The 13,436-nt window shown below is 38.6% G+C and overlaps 1 protein-coding gene across 1 annotated transcript in view; it reads left to right on the top strand.

Moving 5' to 3' along the window:
- Nucleotides 1–12,968, top strand: part of LOC133754048 (RNA-binding motif protein, X chromosome-like) — a 29,664-nt gene extending 16,696 nt beyond the window's left edge. Inside the window, exons 5-9 of the mRNA XM_062184663.1 lie at nucleotides 5,474–5,626; nucleotides 10,464–10,578; nucleotides 11,952–12,071; nucleotides 12,153–12,235; nucleotides 12,664–12,968. Of these exons, the coding sequence (XP_062040647.1) occupies nucleotides 5,474–5,626; nucleotides 10,464–10,578; nucleotides 11,952–12,071; nucleotides 12,153–12,235; nucleotides 12,664–12,968 (776 nt within the window). The remainder of the gene's footprint in view (nucleotides 1–5,473; nucleotides 5,627–10,463; nucleotides 10,579–11,951; nucleotides 12,072–12,152; nucleotides 12,236–12,663) is intronic.
- Nucleotides 12,969–13,436: the final 468 nt, after the last annotated feature.

Raw genomic sequence — 13,436 nt, 5'->3', positions numbered from 1 at the left:
AAAACCTACAAAAGATAGCAAATAAAGATCTGTTTTACTGAAAACATAAAAATTGATACACCATTGGCCCACCAGAAAGAGAAGACCCAAATCAATAAAATTAGAAAAGAAAAAGGAAATATAACAGATTACCACAGAAATAAAAACATTAATCAGGAATCACTACAAAGAGCTTCATGCCAACAAATTGGGAAACCTAGAAAGTTGGAGTCCTGCACCAGCCAGTCTAGGGGTTCCCAAAGGTGTGGTAGAATCAGCACAGGAAGAAATGAGAGACAAATGAAATGGACAGCAAGGCTGATGGCATGGCTCCGGCACTTGAGCACCAGACTTTATTTTTATATCATAAGTCACATAATGATTTTCCTTACAATAACAAGTCTGTTATCCATTCTCATGTAGTAACAATTTCTTTGATTTTCAAGGGCATATTCAGAGCATGGGTTAATATCATAGACAGGTGCAAGATAATGGGCTGAGCATGTGAGCCAAGGCCTCAAGTGCTGTCAAGTTATGTAGAAATTGGCTACACAAGCTAGAATATTACCTTCCAAATCTAATCTTTACTGAAGTAGTAGTGTTCAAAGCAGGCCCCTTTTAAAATGTATCCCTTCTTTCACAGTTCTTCCCGTAACTCTTTATTTATTGTACTTATCTAAAGGTTCACTTAGAGCTATTCCTCAGTTTTGACATCCTAACCATATTTGTATTTGTAGCACATATTGAATTAAAGCTTTAATAACATTTATCTTCATTTTAGTGGGAAGTAGACACCAGGAGCCTATTGCCTTTTAATTCTTTTCCACAAACAACTCAACCTTGCATAAAGCATCAACCGCTTCTCCTATACCAACATTCTTCTTGATTAAAATTTTACAAAGCAATGGACATTTTGGGGATTATGAGACCAAGCGCTCTTCCCTAAAATTAGAAATACAGCTATCATTTGCAGGACCACCAGGAAGTCCCAGCTTCTTATATGGAGTGCAATTCCCAACAAACCTAAAACCACCAAGAAGACCTTAGCTGTTGTTCTCATGCCTTGCTGAGACAGACCTTCTGCTGTGACCTTGTCAGCTAGCCGAAAGTGCCTAGGTCTCACCACTAGAAGAAATGTATAGATTCCTGGACATGCACAACCTGACAAAATTGATTCATGAAGATGTAGAAAACCTAAACAGACCACTAACAAAGACAAAAATCCAATCAATAATAAATACCCTCCCAACAAAGAAAAGCTCAGAATAGGTTGGCGTCACTGCTGAATTCTACCAAACATTTAAAGTGGAACTAACTACAATTCTTTTCAAACTATACAAAACAATTGAAAGGGAGCAAATCCTCCCAAACATGAAGCCTACATCATTTTAATTCCAGTAGCTGCAGCAGATAAAGATAGCTGCATACCACTTTCCCTGATGAACACATATACAGAAATGCTCAACAAAATAATAGCCAGTTGAATGCAGCAACACATCATAAATATCATTCATGCAGACCAAGTGGGATTTATCCCCAGAATGCATGGATGGTTCCACATTCACAAATCAATTAACATGATACGACACATTAACAAACTTAGAACAAAAAAAACTCTCAGTAGATCTAGAGAAAGCACCTTAAGCAAGTTGTTTATAGAGGGAACACTCCTCTATGCAAGCAAGGCAATTTATGACAAACCCTGGGCCAGCGGATTTATTGAATGGGGGAAAGTTGGAAGCAACACTGAGATCTGGAACCAGACAAGGGCACCCACTCTCTCTATTGCTGTTCAACATAGGCCTAGAAGTTTTAGCCAGAACTATTAGGAAGGAAAAATGAATGAAAGAGATACAAATTGGGAATGAGGAAGTCAAATTATCCTTATTTACAGACATGATTCAATAAATAAGGAATTCAAAAGACTGCACTCAGAGACTATTGAAAGGCAAAAAACTATTTGGTAAAGTAGCAGGACATACAATTAAATAGCCTTTGTGTACACAGATGATGCCATGGCTGAGAAAGAACTTCTCAGATCAAAACCATTCACAATGGATTCACAATAAATTAAACACCTTGGAATAAGTTTAAACAAGGACATCAAAGATACCTACAATGAAAATTACAAAATATTAAAGAAAGAAATAGAAAAGGACACAAAAAGTGGAAACTCTCATGTTCATGGATTGGAAGAATGAACATCATTAAAATATCCATACTACCAAAGCCATTTACAGATTCAGTGTATCCCTGTTAGTGTTTTCAGCCACGACCAAGAATGACAACCAAGACCACACTGAGCCTCAGTAAGTTCATTAGGGCAAAGAACTGCCAGGAGCAGCATCAGAGGGAGAGGAGATTGGAGTTCATGTGCAGAGCTGGAGTTTTATAGGGAACTTGTGTCAAGGGATTTCAGAGATAGGTGGGAGGAGAGTTGAAGTGGCCAAACAAAGCAGGGTGGGAGAGGATACTAGATTCCATGAGATGGTGTTCCTGACACAAGGAGTCATCAGGGCTGCCTCATTTATAGCTGTGGCAGTAATAGGGACCTGGAAGCACAGGATCTCTGACTTGTAACTGGGAGCAGTTGCGGGAATGGTGAAGCACAGAAAGTCTCTCAGGCCTGATTTGTAGCTAGGACAGATTATGAGAATGGTGAAGCTCTCTAGGAGTATGTCAGCACTGTTTTTATTTTCTTGATGCCAGGAAAGAGTATGGGAGATATCTTGGCCCTGTGTGGATTTAGGACTCTCACAATCCCAGTCAAGGTGACAAGGGCATTCTTTTCAGACACAGAAAAAAAAAAGATGCTGAATTCATTTGGAAACACAAGAAATCTCAAAAAACCAAAGCTGGAGGTATCATATTCCCAGATTTCAAAACATAATAAAGAGCATTTATAATCACAACAGCCTAGTACTGGCATAAAAACAGATGAATAAAACAATTGAATAGAGTAGAAACTCCAGAAGCCAATTCACACATCTACAACCGATTTATCTTTGACAGAGGAGCTAAAATCTATCCCTGGAGTGAGAACAATGTCTTACACAATTGATGTTGGGAAAACTGGATCTCCACATGCTGAAGTATGAAGTCAGACCCCTACCTTACACCTTACACAAAAATACCCTCAAAATGGTTCAAAGACCTCAATCTATGACATAGTACTATGAAAGAACTAGATAACCTTGGGGAAACCCTGAAAGACCCTGGGATGGGCGAAGTTTTCTTGGCAATGACCCCATAAGCACAGAAATACAAAGACAAATTGATAAATGGAATTACTCAAATTGGGAAGCTTCTGCACTGCAAAAGAAACATCCAGCAAAGTGAAGAGGCAACTGACAGAATGGGAGAAGATATTTACAAACTGTGCAGCTGGTAAAGGATTAATATCCAGAATATATAGAGAAATCAATAAAATAAAACAGTCTAGTTATGAAATGGGCAAAGAACTTGAATGTACACCTTTCAATAGAGAAAATCCAGGGGTCAGCACTGTGTGTTAACAGGTAAAGCATCCTGCAGTGCTGGAATCCTATACGGGTGCTGGTTCAAGACCCACTTCTGATCCAGCTCTCTGCTATGGCCTGGGATAGCAGTAGAAGATGGTCGGTCCAAATCCTTGGGCCCCCTTAGGGGACCCAGTGGAATCACCTGGATCCTGACTTTGGATTGCCAAAGCTCTGGATATTGGGGCCATTTAGGGGTGAATCAGCAGCTGGGAGATCTCTGTGTCTCTATGCCTATGCTTCTCTGTAACTCTCTCTGCCTTTCAAATAAATAAATCTTGAAAGAAGAAGAAATCCAAATAGCCAACACACAGAAGAAAAAGTGCTCAGGATCACTGGCCATTAGCAAAATGCAAATCAAAACCACAATGGTGCTTCAACTCACCCGTTACAAAGGCTTTCATTCAAAATCAACAAATAACAAACGTTGATTTAAGGATGTGGGGGAAAAAAGTTGCCCTAATCTACTACTGGTGGGAATATAAAACTGTACAGCCACAGTGGAATCCTCAGAAATCTGAATATAGAACTACCATCTGAATATAGACTTGGCAATTACCCTCTTGGGAATTTACCCAATGGATATGAAATCAGCATATGAAACAGTGATCCATACCCCCATGTTCAATGCAGGTCAGTTCACAGTAGCTAAGATAATGGCATCAAGCCAGATGTCTGTCAACTGAAGACCGGAAAAAGAATTAATGGTTCATGTACACTGTAGAATACTACACAGTGGTAAAATAAAAATGAAATCCTGTTGTTTGCAACAAAATGGATGCAACTGGAAACCATTATACTTAGTAAAATAAGCCAGTCCCAAAAAGATAAGTACCTTATGTTCTCCCTGATCTGTGGTAACTAATAGAATACCTAAAAGTAATATATAGAGGTGAAATTGACACTCTCAGTTGCAATGACTTTCAATAGCTCTTGTCTTCACTGTTAAGGAACAGTTTTTTTCATACTATTTGTTAACCTTATGTGAATAAAGTTAACTGAAAATAGATCTTAGTAAAAAATAAGAGTGGGAATAGGAGAAGGAAGAGGAGGAAGAGCAGGAGTATAGGTGTGAGAGCAGTTTGGTTTGCAGTCATTATGTTCCTATATTTGTATGTATGAAATGCATGAAGTTTGTGTACCTTACATTTAAAAAATGTTATTTTACACTTAAAAGGAATATATTCATTATAAACCAAAAAAAAAAAACAACAACCAGCATTTATAATCAGATGTATGAAAGACTGAAGATGTTTCATGTGAAATTTCAGTTCCATAGTTTGGGATTTTTTTTCTCTAAGTAAATTGATCTTGAAAATCAACTTCATCACCTTACAGGAGACTATGCATTTATTTATTTGATAATAGTAGGGAATTGGAATATATTTAAGAGTGATTCCAGTTAGATAAAGTTTTTACATTTTAATGTTCATTTCTTTAAAACTTAGCAAAGTCCAAATTGATTGATTGTAGGAGTGTTTCATAAATTAACTGTAAGAATTGTAAATTAATTGTGAGAATTGTATAATGTTGTATTATTATAAAAGCCAAATTTTTTCTGACACATCATCTTTTGATTTTGTGAATGACCTGGGTTTCTGTTTGGATGTTTTGGTTATATGCTGATCTATTTTGAAAACACGTCCTTTATACCAGGCAAAAGATCAATTATTTTCTTCCTAATATACCAAAACACCTTCACTTTAACTGGATTTTGTTGGTAAGACTTTGCCCTCTTCTTTCACTCTCTTATTCTCTCCCAATCTTTTCCACACCACTATAAAATGCTACTTGAACTTTTTTTCTAGAATTTTCAAGCTAATCCACTATAAGCAGACTTTATCCTATAAATACTAAATTTGGACAGTCAAATAATTCTCAAGACTATGATACTATTTAGTAGGCATTTTAAGCAACAAATTTGGCCATTAGAATGTTGATAGTGCTTAATAAAAAGATTTTTTGCTTAAATGCAGATGATGGAGGCTACACTTATAATGTCAACATGAGTTCTTCTAGGGGACCCTTTCCAGTTAAAAGAGGTCCATCTTCAAGAAGTGGAGGTCCTCCTCCTAAAAGATCTGCTCCTTCTGTTCCAGCAAGAAGCAATAGTGCAGTGAGAGGACGAGGTAAATATTATGCAACAACAAGTTTTCTTTCCTTAGAACTAAAGTTGTTTTCTTATGAATGGAAATGAGTTAAATTGGATTAATGTTTAAGCCTAAGAAGCAACATAGAAATAGTAAATCTGCCTATATACTTGCCTATGTATTTCTGCATCTTACTAGATAAATTTGGAAATTCAGGATGAAGAAATAAATTCAGTTACCCATAACAGATGTAATAGGTAATTAATGACCATAGTAGTAAAACCATTCCTTCAGTAGTTCATTACAGAATCTATTACATTTTAGTAAAAGTCCCCTCCAACATTCTTTGATTATAAGGCTGCTTTTCCTCAAGATTTTCTTGAAAATTATATCCTGTGAGCATTGTCTCACATGTTTAACTTTGGGTTGTATATTTTAGCAGCTGGTTTTATGTTCTTGAAGTAATTATAAAATAACTGAAACTTGGCAATCATAACATTGTTAGTGCTAAGATCACAGAACTATTTCTGTTCAAGGCATCCTTTTTTGGTTGTGAGACTAGTAATAAACACAGAAAAAACATGAAAGATAATTTGTTTCTTATGGCAAGGAAATACAGAGAAATCAATAGAAGACATTTTATATAACATTTACGTAATAGTTAAGGAAGGAGTCAGTTCATGTCACTTGCATAGTTGTGAAATGTGTGGAAGATCTAATAGCACAGGAAAGATTTAACTTTAATGTAATGGTCACTGGGGGACTAATGAAGTGATCTGAAGCGAACTAAAAGCAGGAAAGCACACACACACAAAAAGGTGTGAGAACAAATAAAACAGATAATGTTTAGGAGATTTAAAATAAGGTCCTGGATTCCAAAGCGGAAGTAAGAACATTTATTAGTAAAGAGGCTTAACAACGTAATATCTTATTTCATGTAAAGAGAGAAGTATAATCTCTAGTTCTGCTTTTGAACTTTGGTACAGTGGGTTCTTGATGCTGCCATTATCCAGTTTACCTTGAATACAGATATCAGTGAACACAGATATCTGCATCTTCAGAATACATAAGGAGCAAACCTATTTCGATTAGAGGATTAGCCAGTGAGTGCTTAAAACATGAAACGCTGATCTCTAGGAATTAAGGAATAAGAATTAACACAAGACAAGATTTGAGAGAATTGCTTGCTTTAAAAGGTACAGTTTTCCTCAAGTGAGTATTCCATTACATTACTAAAATGCAAGGGTAAGCTAGTTCATTAGCAGTAAAATAAAACTAGCCACTTGGTAATAATTTAGGAAATAAAAACATTTAGCTTGTAATAATTGTTCAGCTAAAAGGTAGCAGAGTTTGTGTATGTAAGATGGATTGAATAGCAAGATGGCTTTCTTAGCTAAGAAATAATAAATAAAAAATGAACTCTGTGAAGTAAATAGTTTGAATGTTTACATTTTTGTAATTAATATTCATTAGTAGGGAGCTCTTATTTACCCTAACAGTTAAGATGCAAATGAAGATAGTGTCCCACATTGTACTACTTAAGTTCATTTTTCAGTTCAGGTCCCACCCTCCTGTTAATGCAGACTGCGGAAGGTAGTGCTGACTGATAAGTAATGGAGTTCCTGCCAAACAGTAGGGAACCTGGATTCAGATCTCTCGTTCAACTTCCTCTGTGGCTTTTGTGGGGCATTTGGAGAGGGGGATGAGAGTTTGTTCTTTTGCTTCAAAATTGTTTGTTTTAAATTTAAAAACAAGCATTTAAAACATATTTCATATGTAAAGGAATAAATGAAGATGCAAAAATGTTTTTTTATAAAGGCTCATGCTCTTTTATTTATTTATTTATTTATTTATTTATTTATTTATTTTACAGGCAGAGTGGACAGTGAGAGAGAGAGAGAGAGAGAGAGAGAGAAAAGGTCTTCCTTTTGCCGTTGGTTCACCCTCCAATGGCCGTCGCGGTAGGCACGCTGCGGCCGGCGCACCGCGCTGATCCGATGGCAGGAGCCAGGTGCTTCTCCTGGTCTCCCATGGGGTGCAGGGCCCAAGCACTTGGGCCATCCTCCACTGCACTCCCTGGCCACAGCAGAGAGCTGGCCTGGAAGAGGGGGCAACCGGGACAGGATCGGTGCCCCGACCGGGACTAGAACCCCGGTGTGCTGGCGCCGCAAGGCAGAGGATTAGCCTAGTGAGCCGCGGCGCCGGCTGCAAAAATGTTTTTTAAAGATTTTATTTACTTACTGGAGAGGTAGAGTTACAGACAGTGGGAGGGAAAGACAGAGAGGAAGGTTTTCCTTCTGTTGGTTCACTCCCCAAATGGCTGAATTGGCCAGAGCTGCACCGATCTGAAGCCAGCAGCAGGAGCTTCTTCCAGGTCTCCCATGCAGGTGCAGGGGCCCAAAGGAACTGGGCCATCTTCTCCTTCTTTCCCAGGCCATAGCAGAGAACTAAATTGGGAGAGAAGCAGCCAGGACTAGAACTGGTGTCCATATGGCTTGCCAGCACTGCAGGTGGAGGATTAGGATACTGATCTATAGCACTGGCCCTGGATTTTAATATAATTTATTGGAAAGGCAGAGTAGCAAATTACCATCTGGTGGTTCACTTCCCAACGGGCTGCAACAGTAAGGGCTGGGCCAGAAAGTATTCAGGAACAGGAAACTCCATCCTGATCTCTCACAGTAGTTGACAAGGTACTAAGTACAGGCCACCCTCTGCTTTCTCTCTAGATGCGTTAGCAAGAAACTGATTAAGAAACAGAGTAACCAGGAATTGAGCTGGTTTTCTTGATATGGGAAGCAGACCTTGCAGGTGGTAGATCAATGTGCTGTGAGACAATGTTGGCCCCCAGAAAGTCTTTTCTAAAGAAGTTTTTAACCACTAAAATTGGTGTTTCATTTGTTGATTGTTTATGAGAATCATTGGTCCTGAAGGCATAGTAAGATATGTAAAACTATGAGAAATTTTCTTGAGTTACATACTTTCAGCCATTCAGGGTAGGGCAGGGCAGGGGGGAGACATTAGAAATATGCAAAGGCAGGGGCTGGTGCTGTAGCGTAGCAGGTAAAGCCGCTGCCTACAGTGCTGGCATCCCATGTGGTGCTGCTTCGAGACCCGACTGCTTCACTTCCAATCCAGCTCTCTACTATGGCTTGGGAAAGCAGTAGAGGATGGCCCAAGTCCTTGGGCCCCTGCACCCACATGGGAGACCTGGAAGAAGCTCCTGGCTCCTGGCTTCGGATCAGCGCAGCTTCGGCCATTGCGGCCAGTTGGGAAATGAACCAGCAGATGGAAGACCTCTCTCTCTCTCTCTCTCTCTCTCTCTCTCTCTCTCTCTCTCTCTGCCTCTCCTTTTCTCTCTGTGTAACTCTGACTTTCAAATGATAAATAAATCTTTTAAAAATATGCAAAGGCAGAGAGAATATAAAGTATATAACATAAAATATAACAAAGTCTTGTTAGGAGAATGAATGGGAAAGTGAGGATTAACTGATAACAGAACTTTATTTTGAAAGACTCTAAAGGAAAAAGAAAGAAGTATGTTAAGGATAATTTAGGTTCTTTAAACATTGAGGTGGCTACAGAAAAAAAGTGAAATTTTTGAAAATGAGGCAGTTATGTAAAACAAAATAAGAAATAGTTCCAAAGTTTACAGTAGCCTGACTTCAGATTTTTCCACTCTAGCATAATGTGAAAGAAATATGTACTTCAAAGTTTGAATTGTGGTATTTTCTTGGCTGTGATAGGTGATCTTTTACTCTTCTCTGATACTGAGTAGTGAAAGTTCCCAGTAAACCTTGTGATCTCATATTTCTTTCATTTTTTTAAATTCTTTTTAAAATTTTTGACAGGCAGAGTGTGGACAGTGAGAGAGAGAGAGACAGAGAGAAAGGTCTTCCTTTTTGCTGTTGGTTCACCCTCCAATGGCCGCTGCGGCCGGCGCATCGCGCTGATCCGAAGGCAGGAGCCAGGTGCTTCTCCTGGTCTCCCATGCGGGTGCAGGACCCAAGGACCTGGGCCATCCTCCACTGCACTTTCTGGCCACAGCAGAGAGCTGGCCTGGAAGAGGGGCAACTGGGACAGAATCCGGCGCCCCGACCGGGACAGGAACCCGGTGTGCCGGTGCCACTAGACGGAGGATTAGCCTGTTGAGCCATGACGCCGGCCAATGATCTTATATTTCTATAGAAGTATGTTGTGTTAGCAACTGGAGATATAATATATTAAATTCATAATTAATCTAAGGAGGATTTTGACTTAGAACTAAATTATGAGAAGCATCTGTATTTACAAAAATATTTTGTTGCATTAAGTGCCAATACTGGTATGTAAAAACAAATGAGTTAAACAGCAAGAAGACTGGAGTATACTGAGGCTTTAAAAAAAAACAGGTTGAAAGGATAGTGACAGATTTGTTTCAACTAGTCTTTACACTAAATTGTAATTACTTCGTTTAATTTTGTGTTTGAAATTTGAATAGTAGAAAGAACAGGAATAATGGACCGGTATGATAAACAATTATAAGCAGTAAGAGTGAAGACAAGTTTTTAACAATAAATTGATGTAATGAGAAGGGATAGATAACTGAAACAATGACACATGTAAGGGAAGGATAGTCAAGTGCAAGAGGAACAGAAGGAGACAATCGATGAAGGAAACTCTGTAAGTAATCTTATTTTTGAGGTTTTGTCTACATAAGGTAACATTATTGTAAACTTTCTGTATAGAGAGGGAAGGTAACAAGACAAAATGTGAATAACAGTTCAGTGGTAAACAGAAAAGCATTGATGGAGTCTTGGAATAATTTTTGACTTCTGTAAAGAGGAAAAAATGTTCTTTGAGGTGCTAAATGTTATGATGTTTCTTGAAACTAAAGGTCCTGAATCACGTGGGAGAGAGAATTATGGAGATCTACCGCGTAGAAAGCCAGTGTCTTCACGGAGAGATTATTATGTGTCACCAAGAGGTGGTGGTTATGCTGCAAAAGATAGGTAAAGGAAATCAGTTTTTAATTTTAAAATTAACAGTTTGATATTATATAAGAGCCACTTCCATTTAGTCCTCAAAATATTGCCTTACACCAGAGAAAATCATTACCAATTAAACAGTACATCCCAGTGTTCCCCCTCCTCTCAACCCCTGACAAATAGCAGGTTTATTCTATCTGTATGATCTATAGAGGATAGTTCATGTGATCTTTTGTGTCTTCTTTTCCTTAGCATGTTTTTAAGATTCGCTGACATTATAGCGTGTATTTGGTACTTATGTTATTTTATTTCTTTTATTTATTCGAAAGAGTTACAGACAGGTAGAAACAGAGATCTCTCATTCACTGTTTCAATCCCCAAATGTCTGGAACAGCCAGAGCTGAGCTGGTCCACAGCCAGGAACAAAAAGCTTATTCTCAGTCTCCCTCTTGGATGCAGGGGCCCAAGGACTTGGATCATCTTCTACTGCTTTACCAGGCTATAGCAGAGAGCTGGATCAGAAATGGAGCAGCCTGGACTCAAAGCAGTGCTAACATATGGGATGCCAGCACTGCAGGCGGTGGTTTTACCTTCTGTGCCACAGCCTCACCCTGTTTAAGTTCTTTTCTAACATAATATTCCTAGAATCATTCAAATTATATTTGAGTATCTGTTTTCAGTTAATTTGGATATATACATAAATAACTGCAATTATTAGGGAAGTAATAAATAGGTTTAATTTTGATGAGTCAGTAAATTACAACATAGCAGTTGCACCAGTTTATTTTATATTAACCAATACTCTAGGATTCCAGTGTCTTTATATCCTCTCTTTTTTCCATTTTTCAAAGATTTTATTTATTTATTTGAAAGATAGAGTTACAGACAGTGAGAGGGAGAGACAGAGAGAGAAAGGTCTTCCTTCTGTTGGTTCACTCCCCAGATGGCTGCAGCAGCCGGAGCTGGGCTGATCCGAAGCCAGGAGCCAGGTGTTTCCTGCCAGTCTCCTGTGCAGGTGCAGGGGCCCAAGGATGCTCTATCCCAGGCCATAACAGAGAGCTGGATTGGAAGAGGGGCAACAGGGACTAGAACCAGCACGCATATGGGATGCTGGTGCCACTGGTGGAGGAACAACTCACTGTGCCGCAGAGCTGGCCCCTTTTTCATTTTTTTAGTATAGACTTTGTAGTAGATAGGAAACATGTCTTTATTTGGTCATCATTTTCATTTTCCTAATGAATTACGGAGTTGTGTCATGTACTTTTAGCCCATTTGTATGTAGTATTTGAAGGAATATCTGTTCAATAACTTCGCTGATTTTTTGTGTGTGTTTAAGAGATAGTGTTTTTGTATTTTGTACTTTAGAAATTAGTATTTTAAAATCCACTGCTTTTAAGTTACAGAGATTATCCAGGCTCCCAAGATGCCAAGGATTATGGTCCTCCATCTAGAGACGTTGTGTGCCATGATTATGGCCATTCTAGTTCTCGGGATGAACATTTCTCTAGAGGATATAGGTACCTTGAAAATTCTGTGCTTATCAATCACATTACTGAAATTGGTAATTTTTAAATTAATTAAATCTTTCCTAAATCTAGTGACCGTGGTGGCTATGGTCGCAATAGAGATTATTCTGAACATCCAGGTAGAGGCTTTTATAGAGATGCATTTGACAATTATGGTAAGTGTCCAATTTTGATTTGTGTATTATAGATTTAGCTAAACCAGCCACATGGTGAATATAATTTTACTCACAAAATGTAAATTGTCTATTATGGTCTCTTGACTAGGTTGAGAATATTGAGCCAAATAGTTTGCTTTTAATGAAAGTTAATCTTTCCTCCCATTGGGAAGTTTAATCTTTACATTTTAAAATCATGAGTGTGACAATGTTATGTATAGGAACTGCATGAAACATTAAAATTCGCTCTGTTTTCAGAGGAAGTAAATATTTGTTACTTTCAACTTAAGACCCCTGCCTATTACAGCTTAATTGATGTCATTAGAGGCAGATAAAAGCATGTTTTCTCAATTGTTTAATAACCAGTATCATGGTATAATGATACCCAAAAAGTGTTTAAGTTTTGCTTTCTGATCATTGAACTGCAGGGAATTCCCGTGGCATACCACCTGCACGAGGGCCTCCACTGACTTACAGTGGAAACAGTCGTTACGAAGATTATAACAGTACACGAGATGGATATGGTGGAAATCGGGAAAGTTACTCAAGCAGTCGAAGTGACATGTATCCAACTGGTCGTGCACGCGGTAGCAGACAGGAACGAGGGTTCCCACCTTCTCTGGACAGGGTGTACGACGTTCCTCATGGATCATCTGGTAGTTCAAGTTGTGGGGCTTCTAGAGGCAGTCACGGGGGAGGCCAATCTGAAAGAGGAGGACGAAGAAGATACTAAAACAAAAATTACACTTGTTTGCCAAACTTCCTTTGCAGATAGAAAATTTAAATGCTACTTTTCTTGTGTTATAAGTACTAGCTATTAAAAGAAATACCTTGGTTTTGGAGGAGGAGGCAGATATTAACTTCTCTTCCATGACATTTTCCTTTTACAATATATAGATAGATTTGTTTAAAGAAATGTCAGTGTTGCTGTTGAGAAATAAACGTTTCTTCTTGAGAGTGTTTGTACTGTTAAGAGTTCTTAGAATAAAAGTTTGCACAAAACACTATGTCCTGTTGCATTTTTCTTTGTTGCTTGTACGTCACTACGCCAGCCCTTAAACTACCTTTATATTATAAAGAAATAAGTATTTGAAAGAGAGTGAGCTGGCGCCGTGGCTCAATAGGCTAATCCTCCGCCTGCGGCACCGGCACCCCAGTTCTAGTCCCGGTCAGGGTGCTGGATTCTGTCCCGGTTGCTCCT

The sequence above is a fragment of the Lepus europaeus genome, chromosome Y (assembly GCF_033115175.1).
Source record: "Lepus europaeus isolate LE1 chromosome Y, mLepTim1.pri, whole genome shotgun sequence".
Taxonomy (NCBI): domain Eukaryota; kingdom Metazoa; phylum Chordata; class Mammalia; order Lagomorpha; family Leporidae; genus Lepus; species Lepus europaeus.
The sequence above is the reverse complement of the archived record's forward strand: the minus strand, read 5'-3'. Positions and strand labels throughout refer to the sequence as shown.